The sequence below is a fragment of the Heterodontus francisci genome, unplaced genomic scaffold (assembly GCF_036365525.1).
Source record: "Heterodontus francisci isolate sHetFra1 unplaced genomic scaffold, sHetFra1.hap1 HAP1_SCAFFOLD_49_1, whole genome shotgun sequence".
NCBI lineage: Eukaryota > Metazoa > Chordata > Chondrichthyes > Heterodontiformes > Heterodontidae > Heterodontus > Heterodontus francisci.
Window position 1 is genome coordinate 378582 of NW_027140357.1, and position 22481 is coordinate 401062.

General features: G+C 45.0%; 1 protein-coding gene across 1 annotated transcript; it reads right to left on the reverse strand.

The window, feature by feature from the left end:
- Positions 1–468: 468 nt before the first annotated feature.
- LOC137359340 (probable G-protein coupled receptor 139) lies at positions 469–20314 on the reverse strand. The gene is made up of 2 exons (XM_068025361.1): positions 20176–20314; positions 469–1412 (listed from the first exon to the last, which is right to left on the reverse strand). The coding sequence occupies exons 1-2, from the start codon at positions 20312–20314 to the stop codon at positions 469–471; spliced, it is 1083 nt and encodes a 360-aa protein (XP_067881462.1).
- Between the last annotated feature and the right edge of the window lie 2167 nt (positions 20315–22481).

Genomic DNA, 22481 nt, shown 5'->3' on the forward strand with positions numbered 1-22481 from the left:
TCCCCCGTTACCATTGGGAAGAGGCGCCCTTTACACTTCCCCGTAACTGTGGCACAAGCTGCGCCCCAACACCCCGTTACCCTGGGAAACTGGCTCCGCCGCCTAATCCCCCAGTAGTATGCGCCATTTCCACTCGAGTCAGCTTGGAAATAGGCCCCGATTCATTCCCCAGTCGCCCTAATAACAAATGGCCCAATACCCTCATCACCTCGGAAACAGGCTCCCGCCTCACTCCCCTATCAACCGAGGGACAGGCTACGCTCGCCTCTTTGCCACTATGGCGACTGCAGCCGCTCCCACTCGGTCACAATAGCGAGAGTCTCTGTCGCCACCTTGTCAACATAGCAACAGACCCTGGCCCTGTTCCGCTACCATATTGATAGGCCCATCCCCCTCTGTCACCATAACCACAGGCACCATCCCCGAGTCTGTCACCATGACGATTGGCCCTGTCCCCACTCAGTCACCTTAGCGAAAGGCCATCCCTCGCCCGGTAATCTCAGCGTCAGGCTGCGCCCTCCAGCTGCTGGAAATTCGAGTAAAGGGGTAGCACAGCACATTCTTCAACTGCTCTCGGAACTGTGTCTGGGTCACGGCATAGATCGCAGTGTTTGTGCAGCAACTCAGGAGCTGCAGCATGAAGGCCAATTCCCTCTGAAATAGAGGTAGAATTACGGACAAATACCCCAAGCAATCCATCCGCTGCCATATCGAATACACCAGCAGCACTGTCCATAACAGGATGAAATTTCCCGAGATAACTAACAGCAAAATGATGGATTTCCTGCGGCTCTCTATTTCTGGGTCTCTGCGGCTGTCCCCACTTCTGTGAACCCGGAGTCTCCTGCGTGATCTGCTGCACACTAAAATGTGTCTGACGGTGAAAGCATTGAGAAGCAGAATCACCACAAATGGGACCCCCGGGGTCAAAATGTAATGGAGGAACTCGATTGTTCCCCAGGCCACAGAGAATGCAATATCCGGTGTGACTGCACAGAACCAAGGGATGTTCTGCAGCCAATACCCACCTGTTAACATAAAATACCAGAAGATGTTCTTTAGACAGCTCAGCACAGTCACTGTTCCTAGGACCACTGCCGCTGTTTTCTCTCTGCAATATTTACTTTTCAGCTTCTGGCAACAAATGGCCACAAATCGATCAAAGGTGAAAGTGACGGTGAACCAGACAGAACAGTCTGTGGCTGCATAAAGCAGGACGGCGTGGACATTACACATGGGGATGTCATACAGAAACTGAAACTGTTCCTTGTAAACAATGGGAATGTGCCTCAAAATCAGGTCGAGGATAATGACCAGTAGATCTGCCGCTGCCATGGCCACCAGGTAGCGAGTGACACATTTGGAGAGACCGCACTTTCCCCGAGACAGGATCCCAATCGTCAGCAAGTTAACTGTGAGGAAGGGAAATAAAGAGGGAAATTATATATCAGGCTGGGAGCAACGTTACCAGTTTGATTGATTACTTATTGATATTTACAATTGTGTTCCTGTATCCACTGATGTACTGAAACGATCGTACATGAAACAACAAATGGAATGGACTGTAACACAGTGGAAGGCATGAGAGATTCATTGACAAAAGGATGATACTGAAATTGTGAAACTCAATGTTGTTCAGAATCCTTTCCATTCCTCCTTTCCCTCTCTGGTTTACAAACAGTTCCATCTCTAATCTCTCCCAGTTCTGATGAAGGATTACCAACCTGAAACACTAACTCTGTTGCTCTGTCCACAGATGCTACCAGATCAGCTGAATATTTCCAGAATATTTTGTTTGTACTTCAGATTTGCAGCATCTGCAGCACTGAGGCTGAGAGATTCCCTCACCAGTGACAGGCATCACGGAATTCAATTATTTCAAAGCAATAGTTGGAAATGAATCCACTGAAAAGTCAATGAAACAAATAATCTCAATCGTCACTAAGTTAACAGTAATCAGGGGAAATTATCAGGAAACGATACAAAGTTTGGGAGTAAAACCATAATTTGTTACCACATTCAGTATGTAACTAATTATTGTGCCAATGACAGGGATTTCATCTGGAGTCAAGGAGCTGAATTTAGTGGAGCCAGAGGGGTTCCTGATGAGTGAAATCACATCTTGGCAATTTAGAGACAATAGCAGGCGTAATTCAATGGCGCTCGGGCGATTAACTGCCTGGCGCCGTTGTCTGCACCCCTTTAAGAATGGGGATCTCGCTTGGCGAAGCTGCTGAACAATCAGACGGCTAGCAGCACAGTAGCATTGGCAATACCACCGGGAACAGTGAAACTGCCAGTACTACACCAGGCCTGGGTGCAGGACCATGGCTGCAGCCTTAGACCCCAGATAATTATGGCGAGGACGCCGGGCCCAGTCAAGGAGTAGGGCCACTGCCAGTAATGCACCAGGCCTGGGGCGAGGAGCATCGCTAGACCCCGGTCCCAAGGTATGTGTGACGGGGTTGCTTCATCCAATCAGCGAATGGCGGGGTGGGGGGAGCGGGGGGCTGGGTGGGGTCATTGCCAGGAACACACCATAACTGGGATCAAGACCATCGCTGAATCCCTGAACCTCAGGTAATTGTGGCGAGGATGCTGGTGCCAGTCAGTGTGTGGGGGCGCTGCCAGTAAGGCACGGAGCTGGGACTGGGGTCATGGCTAGAGTCTTGGATGCCAGATAAGTGTGGGGTATGTGCAGCCAATCAGGGAGTGTGGGATAATGCTAGCACCACACCAGGTTTGGGAAAGGCCTGTTGCAGGTGCCATTGACCCCAGGTAATTAGAGCAGGGTTCCCAAGGCCTGCAGGTAGCAGAGGGTAGCGAAAGTGGACTGGAAACAGGTCGTTGAAGGTAAATCAGTGTCAGAGCAGTGGGGACATTCAAAGGGGAGATTCGTGGGGTTCCAAGTAAACATGTTGCCAGAAAGAAAAAACGGTGGATGGCCATATCTGGAGCTCCATGGATGTCAAGGAACTTACCAGGTAAGATAAGACAGAAAGGAAAAGCTTATGTCCTTCACCGAGAGCTCAATACTTCAGAAAGCTGGGAGGAGTACATAGAGTGGAGGGGGAAAATCAAAAAGGAAATTAGAAAAGCAAAGTGATAACATGAAAGAATATTGACAAGAAAAATCAAGGTGAACACAAAGATGTTTCCTCTAAACATTAAGAATAAGAGGAAAACTAAGGCAGGAGTAGGGCGCATTAAAGTCCAAAAAGGGAGCCTATCTGTCGGGGCTGAATGTTGTGAATAGATGCAAACTGTCTGTAACTTTTCTTTGATGAACTTGAGCATTAACGTCAACCAGCATTTTCTTTAGCATGTTTTACGTTGTACTTTTATGTTCCACTTGCTAAAATGGGGGAGGGAGATCATGTGGTACAGATTGTCCAAGAGCCTGCAGAATTTGGAACTGAAGCAATTCAGAGAACATCCATTTCGGAAGTCACACCTGCCTAGAAGATGCCACAACCTGTCTGACCCTTCACAGCTCTCTCTCTGAGACCATTTCATAAAGAACAAAAAAATAAAAAAAAGACTCCACTCTTCGAAAAATCCAGCAAAAAAAATCTACAAAAAGCCAAGCTGCAAAAAAAGAAGGAAAAAAAAACAGCAGGGAAGCCTGCTTTCTGTTAGTTCCCTCTCCGTCAAAAAGGAGGTGACTTTTCAGTTACATCTGTCTTCACAGAAGAGGGGGATGATTCAGACATTGTAGTTCAGGAAAAGGGTGTGAAGTATGACTGTGATAAAGATAGGAAGAAAGGAAGTATTAATGGGATTGATACTCTTGAAAATGTATAAATCACCAAGGCTGGATGTAATGTACCCTAGGTTGTAAAAGAAAGCCAGGGCGGAAATAGCAGCGAGTGTGTCCATCATTTTCCAGTACTCACTGGATACAGGTGTGGTGCCAGAGGATTGGAGAACAGCAAACATTGCATGTTTGTTTAAAAAGGAAGCGAAAGATAGACCAAATAATTATCGGCCAGTCAGGCTAACGTCAGTAGGGGGCAAATTATTGGAATCTATTCTGAGAGACCGGATAAACTGTAACTTAGAGAGCACGAATTGATCAAGGACAGCCAGTATGGATTCAGTAAGGGAATATTTTGTCTGAGCAACTTGATTACATTTATTGAAGAAGTAAAAAGGAAGAAAGATGAGGGTAGTGTGTTGTTGTTGTCTGCATAGATTTTAGCAAGGGTTTTGACAAGCACCCAAATGGCAGACTAATTAACAAAATAAAACCCCATGCGGTCCAGGGAAATGCAGAAAGGTGGTTACAAGATTCGCTCAGTGGCAGGGAACAAAGTTTAAGTGTAGGCAGGTGTTTTTTTGAGACTGGCAGGCTCTTTCCAGCAGCGGTCCGCAATGCTCAGAATTGGATCCTCTGCTTTTTGTGGTAGAAATTAACGATTTGGATATAAGTGTAGGGGGCATGATCAAGAAGTTTGCAGATGCATCAAAAGATGGTCATGTGGTTGATAGCGAAGAGCATAGGTGAAGACTGCAGGAATGTATCAATGGACTGGTCAGGTGGGTGGAAAAGTGTCAGATGGAATTCAACTCGGAGAAGTGTGAGGTGATGCATTTGGGGAAGTCAAGCAAGGCCAAGGAATACAAATTTAATGGGAGAATACTAAGAGCTGTAGAAGAAGTGATGGACTTCGGAGTGAATGTCTGCAGATCCCACATGACCATACACAGATAAAAAATTAAGAGCCGAAGTCGGCCATTGAACCCACCGAGCCTGCTCCTCCATTCAGTAGGATCATGCTGATCTGCATCTGACTCGAATTCCACACTCGCATCTACCCCGATAATCTTTGATTCCATTGCCTAACAAGAATGTATCTACACCTACCTTAAAAATATTCAATGGCTCCGAATCCATCAATTTATGAGGCAGAGAATTCAAAAGTCGCACAGCCCTCTTAGAGAAATAAAAGATCCTCGTCTCCGTCCTGAAAGGGCGACCCCGAATTGACAAACTGTGCCCCCCAGTTTTGTACTCACCCACAAGATGAAACATCGCCGCCACATCCTCCTTGTCATGACCTTGCAGGAACTTATAAACTTTTATCAAATGTCCCCCACTTTTCTAACCCCAGTGAAAACAAACCCAATCTATCCAACCTTTCCTCAGAAGACAAACCACTTATTATAGGTATCAATCTAGTAATCCTCCTCTGAATCGCCTCCAATACAGCACATCCTTCCTTAAATAAGGGGACCAAAGCCGCACACAGTATTCGAGATGTGGTCTCACCAATGCCCTGTATAACTGAAGCATAATATCCTTTCTTTTATTTTCAATTCCTCTCGTAATAAATGATACCATCCCATTAGCCTTCTTTATTACTTGCTGTATCTGCATAATAATCTTTTGTGACTCCTGCAGTACAACGCCTAGATCCCTCTGCACCTCAGCACTATTCAGTGGTTCCGAAGAAGGGTCACTGACCCGAAACGTTAACTCTGCTTCTCTTTCCACAGATGCTGCCAGACCTGCTGAGTGAATCCAGCATTTCTTGTTTTTTTTTCAGATTTCCAGCATCCGCAGTATTTTGCTTTTATTTTACTATTCAGTGGTTCCCCGTTTAAGAAATACTCTGCTTTTTGATTCTTCCTGTCAAAATGATCAAATTCACATTTACCCACATTACACTCTATCTGCCAGATTTTTTCCCACTCACTCCCCCTATTTATATGGTTCTGCGACCTCCTTATGTCCTCTTCAGCTCATACTTTTCTACCTATCTTTGTGCCATCTTCAAATTTAGCTAACAGGCCTTCTTTCCCCTCATCTATGTCATTGATATAAATTGTAAAAAATTGAGGCCCCTGCACAGACCCCTGTCAGACTCTAGCCATCGCATGCTGCCAATCAGGAAAGGTGGGACAGTGGCACAGTGGTTAGCACTACAGACTCACAACTCCAGCAACCCGCGTTCGGTTCTGGGTACTTTCTGAGCGGAGTTTGCAAGCTCTCCCTGTTCCCGCGTGGATTTCTGATAGGTGCTCTGGTTTTCTCCCACAGCCAAAGACTTGTAGGTTGATAGATGAATTGTCCATTGTTAATTGCACCTAGTGTAGGTAGGTAGGTCGGAGGAAAGGTGGGGATCTGGCAGCGAATGTAGGATTAGTAGAAATGGGTGGTTGATGGTCAGCACAGACTCGGTGGGCCGAAGGGACTGTTTCAGTGCTGTGATTCTCTGACCCACCTATGCATACTCTCTGTCTTCTGCCAGCCAGCCAATCTTCTATAATGTTAACATGTTACCCCCTTCACCATGAGCTCCTACTTTGCGCAATAACACTTTATGTGACACTTTTTCAAGTGCCTTCTGGAAATTCTGGTACAATACGTCAACGGGTTGCCCTTTATCCACAGCGCATGTTACTCCTTCAAGGAAATCCAATAAATTGGTTAAACATGATTTTCCTTTCACAAATCCATGCTGACTTTTCCAATTACCTTGTAATTTCTAAGTGCACAGATGTAGCCTCCTTAATAATCGATTCTAACACATATCCAAGACAGACGTCGAGCCAACTGGTCCATAGCTATCTGTTTTCTCTCTCCCCCACTTCTTGAATAGAGAGGTTATATTTGCTACTTTTGAGTCAGATGGAACCTTTCCAGAAACAACGAATTTTGAAAAACAAATTAACTCCAACGTATCTACGACCCCACTGGCTACCTCTTTTAAGACCTAGGATGAAGCCCATCAGGATCCGGGGACTAGTGAGCCAGCAGGTCCGTTAGTTTGGTCAGCTCCGCTTCTCTGGTGATTGTAATTTCACTAAGTTCCTCACTTCCTTCCGTCTCCAGGCTTACAGCGATTACTGGAATGTTTTTCGTACCCTCTATAGTGAAGACAGAAGCAAAATGTTTGTTCATTTCATCCGCATTATCTAATATTAACTCCACATTCTCACTCTCTGGAGAACCAACACTCACTTTACTTATTCTGTTCCTTTTTAAATACCTGCAGATACTCTTGCTATCCGTTTTTACATTTCTAGCTAGTTCCCTCTCAAACTGTACCTTCTTTCTCCTGATTAACCTTTTAGTCATTCTCTGCCGTTCTCGTTATTCTGACCAATCAGCTGACCTGACAGACATCTTTGCACAATTGTATACCTTTCCTTAAGTTTGATGCTTTCCTGAACTTCTTTAGTTAAACATGGAAGGTGGGTCCTCGCCTTACATTTTTCCTTTATAGTAGGAATATACTTATTCTGCATTTTCTGAAATATCCCCTTAAATGTCTGCCACTGCTTCTCTATTGATCTATCTCCTAGTCTAGTAACCCAGTTCACATCAGCTAGCTCAACTATCATATCACATAATTTCTCTTAGTTAACTGTAAAATACCAGCATTCGACCCACTCCTATCTCTTTAAAACTGGATGTAAAATTCAATCATATCATGGTGGCTGTTACCTAGAGGTGTCTTTACTCTGAACTCATTAATGAATTGTGTCGCTTTACACAATACCAAGTCGAATAAACTTGCTCTTTGGTTGGTTCCAAAACGTGCTGCTTTAGGAACTATCTCTAAAGCATTCTATTAACTCTTCATCTAGGCTACCATTGCCAATCTGATTTTTTCCAGTTTATGTGTAGATTAAAATCACCCAGGATTGTTCTTGTCCCTTTGTCACAAGCACCCTCTATTTCTTCGTCAATACTTCGTCCGACACTGTAGGTACTGTTAGGAGGGCTGTAGACCACTCGCACAATTGAGTTCTTTCCCCTACTATTCCTCATCTCTACCCAAATCGATTCTGCATTCTTATATCCTCAACCAATGTCATCTCTAACTATTGCAGCGATGCCATCTTAGGTTATCAGTGCTACCCCTCCACATTGACCTAGCTTCCTATTCTCCTTGAATGTTATATGCCCCTCAATATCGAGGACCCATTCCTCGTCATCCTGCAGCCATGTCTCTGAATTACCCATCAGATAATATGTATTTACTTCATTGCTCACTATCAGTTTGTCTACGATGTTGTGATTGCTATGTGCATTCAGATACAGAGCCTTTATTTTGGTCTTTTTTGTTATCTGTGTAGCATCTAGTCTTGACTGTTGGTATGTTCTTAGGTTTCTTTCGTTCTGTCCGTTTTTACCATTCTCCGACCTTCATTTCCCATGTTACTGTTCTGCTCTCTTGTCTTGGCTCTACCCCTTGATTTGCTACATCTACTAAGGCATGATCCCTCAAACCCCTTTTTTAGTTGAAAACCCTCTCTATTTAGCCAGTTATACAGTTTGCTACAAGACTGGTTCCAGCACGATTTCCGTGCAGACCGTCCCAGTAGTACAGGACCCACTTCCCCCAGTACTGGTGCCAGTGCCCCAGGAACCAAAACCCACCTCACCCGCACCAGTCTTTGAGCCACGTATTCATTTCAGGAATCTTATGTGCCCTCTGCCAAATGGACTTTGCTCAGTTAATACTCCAGAGGTTATTACCCTTCAGTTTCTACTCTTCAATTTGGCGCTAACTCCTCAGGCAGTCTACGCAGAACCTCTTTTCTAGTTTTACCTATGCCGTTAGTACCTACTTGGACTGCGACAACTGGTTCCTCCGGCTCCCATAGAAAGAACCATGGAACCATAGAACCATAGAAGCATTACGGCCCAGAAGGTGGCCAGTCAGACCTTCGTGTCTATGTTGGCCTGGAAGAAAAAAAAATAGAAACTAGCCACCCAATCTAATCCTAACTTCCAGCACTTGGTCCAGAGCCATGTAGGTTACAGAACTTCAGTTACATGACCAGGTACATTTTAAAATAATTGAGGGTTTCTACCTTCAGCACAGTTCCTCGCAGAAAATTCAAGACATCCACCACGTTCTGGGTGAAAAAGGTTTTCCTCATGTCCCTTCTAATCATTCTATAAAACTCCTTTCATCTGCCCCCTGGTAATTGATATCTCTGCTAGGGGAAACAGGTACTTCCTGTCTACTCTATTTAGGTTCCTCATAATTTTGTGCACCTCAACTACGTCACCTCTCAGCCTCCTCTGCCCTAAGGAAAATAACCCTAACCTGTCCAATCGTTCTTCATAGCTACAACTTTCGAGCCCTGGCAACATATTTTTAAATCTCCTCTGTTCTGTCTCCAGTGCAATTATGTCCTTTCTATAATGTGGTGACCATAACTGTCCGCAATTCTCCATCTGTGGTCTAACCAGCGTTTTATACAGTTCCAACATTACATCCCAGCTTTTGAATTCTATACCTCGGCCAATAAAGGAAAGTATTACGTATGCCTTCTTCACTATTTTAACTATCTGTCCTGTCACCTTCAGGGACCTTTTGTCAGACATTCCAAGGTCTCTCACTTCTTCTACCGCTCTCACTATCCTCCCATTTATTGTGCATTTCCGTGCTTTATTTGCCTTCCCCAAATGCATTACCTCACACTTATCTGAATTAAATTCCATTTACCACTCTTCTTCCCACTCAACCAAACCTTTGACACCAGTATGGAGTCTACAGCTGTCACCTTCACTTTCAACTACCTGACCAATTTGTGTGTGATCAGCAAATTTCCCAATCACGCCTCTCACATTTAATTCCAAATCGCTAATATATACCACAAACAGCAAGGGTCCCAACACTGAGCCCTGTGGAACGCCAGTGGAAACAGGTTTCCATTCACAAATCCATCCGTCGACCACTACCCTTTGTTTCCTGTCCCTGAGCTAATTCTGGATCCAACCTGCCACATTGCCCTGTATCCCATGGGCCTTCGTCTTACTGACCAGTTTGCCATGTGGGAACTTCACAAATGCCTTACTAACGTCCATGTAGACTACATCCACTGTACTACTCTCTTCACGCCTTCTTGTGACTGCCTCAAAAAACTCAATTAAGGTCGTAAGACATGACCTTCCCTTTACAAATCCATGCCGACTATCCCTGATTAATCCGTGCCTTTCTAACTGGCAGTTTATCCTGTCCCTCAGAATACATTCTAACAATTAACCCACCACCAAGGTCAGACTGAACGGATTATAATTATTTGGCCTATCCATCACACCCTTTTTAAATATTGGTACAATTTTCTCAGACTTCCAATCAATATGTACCTCTCCTATATCGAGTGAGGATTTGAAGATGATCATCAGCGCGCACATCATTTCCTCCCTGGTGCCCTTTAACAATCGTGGATGCAATCCATCCGGTACTGGCGTTTTATCCACTTTCAAGGATGTCAGACCCTCTAGTACTTTAAATACATGAATAGGAAGGGAATAGAGGGATATGGGCCCCGGAAGTGTAGAAGGTGTTAGTTTAGGCAGGCATCAAGATCGGCGCAGGTTTGGAGGGGCGAATGGCCTGTTCCTGTGCGGTACTGTTCTTTGCTGTTTGTACTTCCTCTGTAATATTTCACACCCCTCCACCCCTACAACGTCTGCATCATCCCTCTTCTTTGCCAAAAAAGAGACAAAAACTCATTAAGATCCTGCCCACATCTTCTGCATCTGCACATAAGCTCACTTGTACATCTCTGATAGGCCCGACCATTTCCTAAGTTATCCTCTTGCTCGTAATATACTGATGAAACATCTTTGGGATTTCCTTGATATTACCTGCGAATAATTTTTATGCCCTCACTTTGCTTTTCCAATTTCCTTTGTGACTTCACCCCTGCACTTTCCATACTCCTCAAAGATTTTAAAAGAATCAAGTTGTTTGTGATCATCATATGCCTTCTTTTTCAACTTTAACTTACCCTGTAAGCTTCTAGATAACCAGGGAGTTCAAAATTTGCCAGTGCCACGCTTTAGGGACTTGCCTACACTGTGCCTGTTGAATTTCGTTTTTAAATGCCTCCCACTGGTTTGCAACTAAATGCTCCTTCAAATAACTGTATCCAGTCTACTTTCGCCAGGTCACCTTTCAGTTTCTTAAAATTTGCCTTCCCCCAATTTAGAATTTTTACTTCTGTTTTATCTTTGTCATTTCCCATGATGATGCTAAAACTAACTGTATTGTTCTCAATATCTCTTAAATGGCCACCCACTGTTACTTCCTCCCCTTGCCCAGCATCATTACTGAATATTAAATCTAGAATTGCATTCCCTCTCGTTGGGTTAGTTCCGTGCTTGCTAAAAAAAAGTCCTCTTGAACATAATTCAAGAATTTTGTTTCCTCTGTGCCCTTCGTACTGTTTGTATCCCAGTTAATATTGGAGTTGTTAAAATCCACAACTATTAATTCCCAAATAGATTTTGCACTTCGTAATGTGCCGACATATTTCTTCTTCTACCTCCTTCTCACTGTTTATGGGTCTACATTGGACACTTGAAGTAGTGTGGCTGCCCCTTTTTATTTTTGAGCTCCACCCATATGGCCTCATTTGATGATTCATTTAGCATATCATACCTCCTCACAGCTGTTATTGATTCCGTAACTAATAATGCTACACCCCTCCTTTCTAATCTACCTCTCTATCCTGCCTGAAATCTCTATATCCGGGGATGTTGAGCTCCCATTCCTGCTCTCCTTTAGCCAAGTTTCCGTTGTAGCAACGATATCAATTTGCCACTTGTCCATATGTGTCCTCAGCTCACCGGTTATATTTACTTTATTCCTTGCATTTAAATAAATAGCCATTGACACTGCCAAATTCCTGTGCTGCGCACTTTTTAACCTTTGCTTCTTCGGTCTTTCAGAGTCACTTGCAAATATCCTGTCTCCTGTTCCCTGCCCTGAAATTGTACTGTCTACGAATGTGCTCAGCTTCCCAGCCCCATGCCAAGCTAGTTTAAACCATCACCAACAGCACAAGCAAACCTTCTGGCAAGGATATTTGTCCCAGTCCTGTTCAGGTACAGAACGCCCGGCTTGTACAAGCCCCATCTTCCCCAGAACCGGTCCTGCTGTCCCAGAAATCTGAAGCCATTCCTCCTGCGCCATCTATCCAACCACGCATTCTTCTGCTGTATTTTCCCTTTTCTACACTCACTATCACATGACCTTGGGAGTAATCCAGCGATTACTACCTTTGTAATCCTGCTTGCGAATCTCGTTCTGAACTCCCTGAACTCAGCCTGCAGGGTCTCATCCCTCTTTCTTCCTCTATCATTGGTACCAATGTGGAGCACGACCACTGGCTGTGCATCCTCGCCCTCCAGAATTCCCTGTAGCCCCCCGGTGATATCCATGACCCTTGCACCAGGAACACAGCATGCCATCCTGGAATTACATCTGCGACCACATAAACACCTATCTGTTCTCCTAACCATAGAATTCCCAATCACTCTTGATCTCTTGCCCTTTCTCCCTACTCACTACACAGCTAGGCCACACATTGTGCTCTGGTCATGACTATCGCTGCACTCTCCAAACTGCTTCAGAATGAAGGTATCGTAGCTGCCCCAAGGGTAGTGGGCATTCACCAACATGATGTAGTAGGCATGGTTACACACCAACTGCACATTAATGGAGTGAGAGTTGTTTTCAGCTCCTGCAACTCTCCCCGTTGACACGGGGAACCCGCAGAGCCACCTGAACCATCTGGGATCCCGCTATCCTGACAAAGCCACGGAACCTCTCATCCCGCTTCTCCCTGCTGAGGGAGAAGATATTGACATAGATGGCCACCTTCACCTCTCGGAATTATCAGGGCGACACACAGGTGAGCTTAACGTCAGTGGTAAATACGGTTTTAGGAACAATCATTACGGGGAAAAAGATCAACATACACTTGGAGAGGTTTGAGTTAATTAAGAATTGTCAAAACGGATTTTTCAAAAGGCAAATCATGCTTTACTAATGTCATTGAATTTTCTGATGATGTAACAGTGAAGCTTTATGAAAGGAATGCGCTGGATGCTGTTTATATTGATTTCGAAACAAAAGTGTTTGACATGGCACCAAATGTGAGCCTCAGATTGGGAAGGCCAATGTCCTAGTGTATCAAAATGGATTAAGGGCAGAAAAAGAGAAATGTGTTAAATAGTTATTTTTAAAACTGGAGAATGGTGGACAATGGCGTTCCCCAAGATCAGTACTGAGACCACTGCTTTTTCTTTGTTGATATATATAAATATCTTGGATAGTGGAATTCAGAGCAGAATCTCAAAATGTGCCTTTTTTCCTATACTTGAAGGAATGACAAACAGAGAGAATGATACAAACCGCCTGCAAAAGGACATAGATAAGCTCGGAGAATTGGCAGAGAAATGGTTCATGGAATTTAAAACAGAGGAGTGTGAGGTGATGCATTTTGGCAGAAAGGATAGGGTGAGGCTAGAGACTTAATGGCACTGTTCTAAAGAGTGTGCAGGGACAGAAAGGCCTGTGGGTACATGTACATACATCTTTGAAGGTGGCAAGACATACTGAACATAGAACATGGAACATAGAACAGTACAGAACAGACCCTTCAGCCCACAATGTTGTGCCGAACCTTTAACCTACTCGAAGATCAAACTAACTACCTACCCTTCATTCTGCTATCATCCATGTACCTATCCAAGAGTCGCTTAAATGTCCCTAATGTATCGGCTTCAACGACCACCGCTGGCAGCGCATTCCACGCTCCCACCACTCTCTGTGTAAAGAACCTACCTCTGAAATCTCCCCGAAACCTTCCTCCAATCACCTTAAAATTATGCCCCCTGGTGATAGCACTTTCCACCCTGGGAAAACGTCTCTGGCTGTCCACTCTATCTATGCCTCTCATCATCTTGTACCCCCCTATCAAGTCACCTCTCATCCTTCTTCGCTCCAATGAGAAAAGCACTAGCTTCTTCAATCTTTCTTCGTAGGACATGCCCTCCAGTCCAGGCAGCATCCTGGAAAATCTCCTCTGCACCCTCTCTAAAGCTTCCACATCCTTCCTATAATGAGGCGACCAGAACTGAACACAATATTCCAAGTGTGGTTGAACCACGGCCTTATTGACCTGCAGCATAACCTCGCAGCTCTTAAACGCAATCTCCCTGTTAATGAAAGCCAACACACCATACGCCTTCTTAACAACCCTATCAACTTGAGTGGCAACTTTGAGCCATCTATGGGCATGGACCCCAAGATTCCTTCTGTTCCTCCACACTCCCAAGAATCCTGTCTTTAAGCCTGTATTCCACATTCAAATTTGACCTTCCAAAATGAATCAGTTCACACTTTTCCAGGTTGAACTCCATCTGCTACCGCTCAGCCTAGCTCTGCATCCTGTCAATGTCACGTTGCAACCTACAATAGCCTTCCACACTATCCACAACTCCAGCAACCTTCGTGTTATCTTCTAAGTTGCTAACCCAGCCTTCCCCTTCCTCATCAAAGTCATTTATAAAAATCACAAAGAGCAGAGGTCCCAGAACAGATCCTTGTGGAACACCACTGGTCATCGAGCTCCATGCTGAATACTTTCCATCTACGACCACTTTCTGACTTCTATGGGCCAGCCAATTTTGTATCCAGACAGCTAGCTTTGTCTGAATCCCATGCCTCCTTACGTTCTGAATGAACCTACCATGGGGAACCTGATCAAACGCCTTGCTAAAATCCATATACACCACATCCACTGCTCTTCCTTCATCAATGTGTTTTGTCACATCTTCAAAGAATTCGATACGGCTTGTGAGGCATGACCTGCCCCTTAGAAAGTCATGCTGACTGTCCCTAATCAAACCATGCTTTTCCAAATAATCATAAATCCTGTCTCTCAGAATCCTCTCCAATAATTTGCCCACTACCGACGTAAGACTGACTGGTCTATAATTCCCAGGGTTATCTCTATTCCCTTTCTTGAATAAGGGAGCAACATTTGCCACCCTCCAATTATCCGGTACTACTCCAGTGGACAGTGAAGATGCAAAGAACATCGCCAAAGGCGCAGCAATCTCTTCCCTCGCTTCCCGTAATTTCCTTGTGTATATCCCGTCTGGCCCTGGGGACTTATCTGTCCTCATATCATTCATAATTTCCAGCACAGCCTCCCTCTTAACCACAACCTGTTCGACCATATCAGCCTGTTCCACGCTGTCCTCACTAACGACAAGGTCCCTCTCACTAGTGAATACTGAAGCAAAGTATTCATTTAGGACCTCCCTTATCTCCTCCGACTCCAGGCACAACTTCCCTCCACTATCCCTGATCGGCCCTACCCTCACTCTGGCCATCCTCTTGTTCCTCACATAAGTGTAGAACGCCTTGGGATTTTCCTCAATCCTACCCGCCAAGACTTTTTCATGTCCCCTTCTAGTTCTCCGAAGTCCATTCTTCAGTTCCTTCCTGGCTACCTGGTAACCCACGAGAGCCCTGTCTGATCCTTCCTTCCTCAACCTTAAGTAAGCTTCCTTCTTCCTCTTGACAAGCTGTTCCACATCTCTTGTCATCCAAGGTTCCTTCACCCTACCATCCCTTCCCTGCCTCATCGGGACAAACCTATCCAGCAGTCGCAGCAAGTGCTCACTAAACAACCTCCACATTTCTGTCGTGCATTTCCCTGAGAACATCTGTTCCCAATTTATGCTCCCCAGTTCCTGCCTAATAACATTGTACTTCCCCCTCCCCCAATTAAATATTTTTCCATCCCGTCTGCTCCTGTCCCTCTCCATGACTATAATAAAGGTCAGGGAGTTGTGATCACTATCACCGAAATGCTCTCCCACCGAGAGATCTGCCACCTAGCCTGGTTCGTTGCCAAGCACCAAGTCCTACATAGTCCCCCCTCTAGTCGGCCTATCTACATACTGAGTCAGGAAACCTTCCTGGACATACCTGACAAAACTGCTCCATCCAAACTATTTGCACTAAGCAGGTTCCAATCAATATTAGGGAAGTTGAAGTCACCCATGACAACAACCCTGTTACTTCTGTACCTTTCCAAAATCTGCCTCCCAATCTGTTCCTCCCTGTCTTTGTTGCTATTGGGGGGTCTATAAAAAACTACCAACAAAGTGACTGTTCCTTTCCTGTTCCTGACTTCCACCCATAATGACTCAGTAGACAAACCCTCTTCGACGACCTCCCTTTCTGCAACTGTGATACTATCCCTGATTAGCAATGCCACTCCACCACCTTTTTTACCTCACTTCCTATTCCTTTTGAAACATCTAAACCCCGGAACATCCAACATCCATTCCTGACCCTGTGATATCCACGTCTCCGTAATGGCCACAACATCATAGCTCCAAGTACTGATCCATGCTCCAAGTTCATCACCCTTATTCCTGGCACTTCTTGCGTTCAAATAGACACACTTCAACCCATCATACTGGCTGCAACTTTGCCCTGTCAACTGTCTCACCTTCCTCACAGACTCTCTGCACTCGGTATCCGCCTGTTCAACAGCTAGCCCATCCATTGATCTGCAGCTCCGGTTCCCATCCCCCTGCCAAACGAGTTTCAACCCTCCCAAAGAGCTCTTGCAAACCTCCCGCCCAGGTTATTGGTGCCCCTCCAGTTCAGATGCAACCCGTCCTTCTTGTACAGGTCCCACCTTACCCAGAAGGTATCCTAATGATCTACGTATCTGAATCCCTCCCTCCTGTTCCTGTTCTGTCGCCACGTGTTCAGCTGCACTCGCTCCCTGTTTCTCGCCTCACTGGCACGCGGCATCGGTAGCAATCCTGAGAATACTACTCTGCTCGTCCTGCCTTTCAGCTTCCAACCTAACTCCCTACATTCGCTTTTCAGGTCCTCATCCCTTTTCCTCGCTGTGTCATTGGTACCGATATGTACCACGACCTCTGGATGCTCCCCCTCCCCCTTAAGAATCCTGTAGACTCTATCCGAGACATCCCTGACCCTGGCACCCGCGAGGCAACATACCATCAGGGAGTCGCGTTTGCTCACACAGAATGTCCTGTCTGTTCCTCTAACCACTGAATCTCCTATCACTATCGCTCTCCTATTCTCCCCCATTCCCTTCTGAGCCACTGGGCCAGTCTCAGCGCCAGAGGCCTGGCCACTGTGGATTTCCCCTGGTAGGTCGTCCCCCGCAACTGTATCCAAAACTGTATACTTATTATTGATTGGGGCGGCCACAGGGGATCACTGCACTGTGCGCCTTTTCCCTTTCCCTCCCCTGACGGTCATCCAGCTACCTTTATCCTGTAACTTAGGTGTCACTACTTCCCTATAACTGCTCTCTATCACCCGCTCAGCATCCTTAATGATCCTAAGTTCATCCAACTACAGCTTCAGTTCCCTAACACGGTCTGTGAGGAGCTGGAGTTGGGTGCACTTCTCACAGGTGACGTCAGCAGGGACACCAGTGGTGACCCTCACCTCCCACATCATGCAAGAGGAGCATGCAACTGCCTAGCTTCCATCCCCTCTGCACTAAATTGACAACAGAGATTTAAAAAAAGGAAAACCTTACCTTACCAAACCCTCTACGCAACAGTCCTTTTATTTGTTTTAGGAGGAGGATGGGTAGGAGACACTGCAGATGTAGTGTTTCGGGTTTCGCCACTGCCCGAATATATAAGTTTACTTACCCAGCAGTCCCCGTGTCCGCCGAGACAAAAGGTAAGTTATTTTAAACTGAAACTCACCTTCGCAGTGAGAGAATTATTATTCAGCATCCGGGATCTTCGGCTTCTCAAATGCAGGCATAATGTGCAGAAGCAGGGATGTTATGCTGAATCTTTATGCAACTCTGGCGAGACCCCAAGTGGAGTATTGCATCCATTTATGGTCACCTCACTTTCGGAAGGATGTAAGAATCCTTGAGAGGGTGCAGAGGAGATTTATCTGAATAGTTCCAGGGATGCAGAGTGTGGTGGTGGGGGCGGGGTGGGGGGGTGGGGGTGGTTGGGAAAGCTTAGTTAAAAGGCTAGGTTGGAAAAGCCAGCGTTCTTCTCCCGGAGCAACGGAGATTGAGAGGAGATTTATTAGAAGTGTGCAAGATTATGGCAGAATCATAGAGAATCACGAGTTGATGCAGCACAGAAGGAGGCCATGCAGCCCATTGTATATTCACTGGCTTTCTGAATGAGCAATTTACTTAGTACCATTTCCCTGTCTTTTCACCATAACACTGTACATTTTTCCTTTCCAGGTAACTGTGCAATTACCTTTCGAAACCTCAAGAGGACCTACCTCCAGCGCGCTCTCTGGCAGTGCATTCCAGATCTCATTCGCTCGCTGAGTGAAAACGTTTTTCTCATGTTACCATTGCTGCTTTTATCAAATACATTAAATCTGTGTTCACTAGTTCTTAATCCGTTCACGAGTGGGAACAGCTTCTTCCGATCTCCACTGTCCAGACCCCTCACGAGATTGATAGGTTTAGCAACGTTCGACAAGGAAGAGCTGTTCGCATTAACTGATTGAAGTTTTTTGTAAGTGATGGAGGGGGAATATGAAGAAGAACTGTTTTACACAGCGGATAGTAATGACCTGGATCTTGGTGTCAATGAGGCTGGTGGAAGCAGAGACAAATCAATTATGTTAAAAGGAATCTGGACGGGGCCTTGAAGGAAGTGAACTTGCAAGGCTATGGAGATTTAGCGGGGGAGTAGTACTGACTGAGGCTCGACAGAAAGCCAACATAGACTCTATGGGCCGAGTGGCCTCCATTTATGTCGTAAATGACTCTATGATGATATCGCTGTCTAAGAATCTATGTTGGATATGCCACTTGATCTTGCCTGCAAAGATCCGGATGCATAGAAAATCAATGTAACTGTGACCTTTACGGCCTCTGGCACCTCCGTCCTCAGCTCTGTGACCACCTCCTTGTTGAATTGGAGTCACGTCACGCACTGCTCCTGGGTTAGGTGTAGATAGAAAAAGTTCTCTTGGAAAACTCGGGGTGGGGAGGACAGAGCCCGCACCCCCCCCCCCTTTTCTAATTGCAGACATTCCTCTCTTCAGCCTATGCTTTCTTGTGTTGGTGAGTTTACAGACCCAGAGACAGTCCAAATACAGTCTCTATATCTCGTCCAGATTTGGGTCAACAAATCCTCTGGCCTCCCTCAATGTCTGCAGCAGCTCACAGCACAACCTACAGAAAACCATCCACAGCATTTCCACTAACTTTATAATAGCAGACGTAAGTCAAAGGCCCATCACCTGTACATTGAATGACCGGTCCTCTTAAACATCACTGGAGAGAGTTCCGCGTGCTGCTGAATGTATGGTCAGCTGAGTGTGACTAACACAGGCGGTCAGTGGACATGCACAGCTTCCGTAGTGTCCACACCAGCGGCGCTGTAGAGCCAAATATCACAGCCAGGAAAGAGGGAAATGGGGAAAAAAACGCTTTTAAAAGGGCCACGGTGGAAATGGCCGAAGGCTCATCTCGCACTATTTCATTGATCCAAGCTTCCAGTAGTGCTGTCGAGCTGAAAATCACAGTCAGGGTCGGAAAGAGAGGAAAATAAATTCACATTCAAAAGGATCTGGAAAAAGACTTGAAGGCAAAAGATTTGCAGGAATATGGAAAATGGAGCGGGAAATGGGACTAATTGGAAGGCTTTCAAACACCAGATTGGCAATTTTAAAATTAAGGTGCTTCCAGAGCGGGAGCCGATTTGAGCACAGGGGTAATGGGTGATCAGGAATTGATGTGAGTTAGGATGCAGGCAGCAGAGGTCTGTATGGTCTGTGGTATGTTGAGGATTAAAACTGCGAGAGTGACCAGGATAGAAGGAAATAGTCAAGTGTGGATTTAACAAAGGCACATGTAAGGGTTGATGCAGCAGATGGGCTGAGGCAGAGCCGGAGATAGGCAATATTACATGGAAGGAAATACGCAGGATTGGCGATGGAGAAAATATGGATTTGGAACTCAACTCAGGGTTAAATAGAACGCAAACAGACTGGCTCAGCCTCGGACATTGGTCAGGGAGGGGTAAGTCGATCAAGGATAGGGGCAGAGTTTCTCACAGAGACTGATACGACTGGCTTCAGTCTTCGCAGTTGTAAATTACGGCAACATTATTGCAGTGAAACAGGGTTTACAGATCCCGTAGCTGGAAATAAAGAGTTACCAGGAGCAGCAACAATGAGAGAGTAAATCACAAGAACTGTATGACAGTCAGGCATGGTTTAGAGAGCTGATAGCTGGAGATAGAGATTCACCAGGAATAACAACAGCAACAAGGAAGGCAGAGTAAATGATAAGAACAGTAATGCAGTTAAACATGGTTTATAGAATTAAAAAACAGACAGAGACATTTACCAGCGACACCAATAATAGCCAGCATGGGATAGTAAATGTATTGAACAAACAGAAGTATGTAATAGATCCAAGCAGCTAATGATAACGAATCATAATATGTCGAAAGAATGTAAATATTGGAAAATAAACTCCTGTCCATTGTTCTAACATTCCAATCTATTGTTATCAGTTTCTGAACGTTATTCTCCCTCTCTCTGGAGCCAATGATCCCTGTTAGTGCCAGGAGTGCTGCTCCCACTGGCACGACGTAATGAGACACTGAACTGAGTCCCTTATTAATAGAAGAGGGAAACCCTCCAGTGAATAATTAGGCTTGATGCAGACTGGCATTAATTAGAGTCACTGAACAAACAGATTCAGTTAACTCCTTTCAATCGAAAACTTTTTGTCCAACAATAAAGTAGAACATTTACCCGATCTGGATGCTATGAGGGTTGCTGAGGCAAGGAATGGCGGACTTAGTGGAGGCAGTGTCCAGAATCATTCAATCATCCACGGATATGGGAGTGGAGAGAGGGGACTGGTGGGTTTAAATGTTCGACACAGTTTTTAAAAAAATAGAGAGCTGGAGTAAACCCCGTAATTACTGGCCACTCAGTCAAACGCTGCCAGTGGTGCAATTTCTACAGTTCAGAACCCAGGACGAAACTACTAGTGGCTTGAAAAACATGAAAAAATAAAGGGCACGGAGCAAAGATATGTTAATGACAATTCATGCCTGGCAAACTTCGAGAACAACAACTTATAGTTGTACACTGCCTTTAATGTAATAAGACATTTCATGTTGCTTCACAGGAGCATTATCCGAACATACGAATTAACAAGTGAAGTAGGCGTTTTGGCCCCTCGAGCTTGCTCTGCCATTCAAACAGATGATGGCTGATCTGTTTGTGTTTAGAATTCCAGACTCCCATCTACCCCGATAACCCTTGATTCACTTGCCTAACAAGAATCTTTCTGCATCGGCCTTAAAAATATTCAATGACCCCGCCTCCACCACCTTCTGAGGCAAAGAGTTCCGAAAGTCGCAGAAGAACCCAATATGAGATATTCGGTCAGATGAGCAATAGCTTGGTCAAGGAGGAAGGTTCGAAATAGTGTCTTTTTGGAGGAAAGAGTGGCAGAGAGGCAGTGCCAGTGGCGTAGTATTAATGTCACTGAACTAGTAATCCACAGGCCCAGGCTAATTCCTTGTGTTCAAGTCTCACCATAGCAGATGGTAGGAATTTAAATATAATTAATCAATTCAAATAAGAATACAACTTGGAATTGAAAGCTAGTCTCACTGATGGTGCCATGAAACTTTTGTAAACAATTTTTGACTAAAGTCCGTCAGGCAAGGAAATATGCTGTTCTTGCCTGGTCTGGCCTACATGTGACCCACAGTAATGTGGTTGACTCTTAACTGCCCTCTGAAATGCTCAAGCAAGCCACTCAGTTGTCAAAGGCCATTATGGATAGGCAACAAATTCTGGCCTTGCCAGCGACGCCCACATCCCATGAAACAATGAAAAAAATGCATAAGGGTGGGTATTCCAGAGCTTTGAGCCGAGGCAGCTGAAGGCCTGGCTGCCAATGGTGCAATGACGAAAATTAATGATGCAAAACAAGCCAGGATTAGAGGAATGCTGATATCGCAGACTGATGTCCAGCAGAAGATGATCTCAGACCGAGGTGAAGTCGCGCTCTTCTACTGAGGTGGAAATAGGTAGTTGTCGTCAGGACATGACTATGTGGTTGGAAGAACATTTCGTGATCAAAGAAGACACCAAGGTTGCAAACAGACGGGCTTACTTTCAGGAAGAGGGATGGAATCGAGAGCAAGGGAATGGAGTTTGGAGTGGCGAGTGAAAACAATAACTTCAATCTTCCAAATGTTTAATTGGAGGAAATTTCTGCTCATCCAAAACTGAGTATTTCCAGCACTTTCTGTTTTGATTTCAGATTTCCAGAATCGTCAGTATTTTGATTTGATCCCACTACCAACCTTTCTCCAGCCCAAAACGCATCCATTAATCGCTACTCTCTGTTTCCTGTCACTGAAACAATTTAGTTTCATGTTGTTACTGTCCCTTTTAATTTGATGATTTTTTATTTGATCAAAACTTTGCTCACAAGGCAGTTGTGTGGCACTTCATCAAATGGTTTTTGGAATTCCATTTACACCACATCAACAGCCTTGTCTTCATCAAGCTTCCTTTTTAGCTCTTCAATAAACTCGAGAAAGTTAGTTGAACATCATTTTCCCTGAACAAATCCATGCTCGTTTTCCTTAATTGACCCACATTGTCCATGTGCCTATTAAT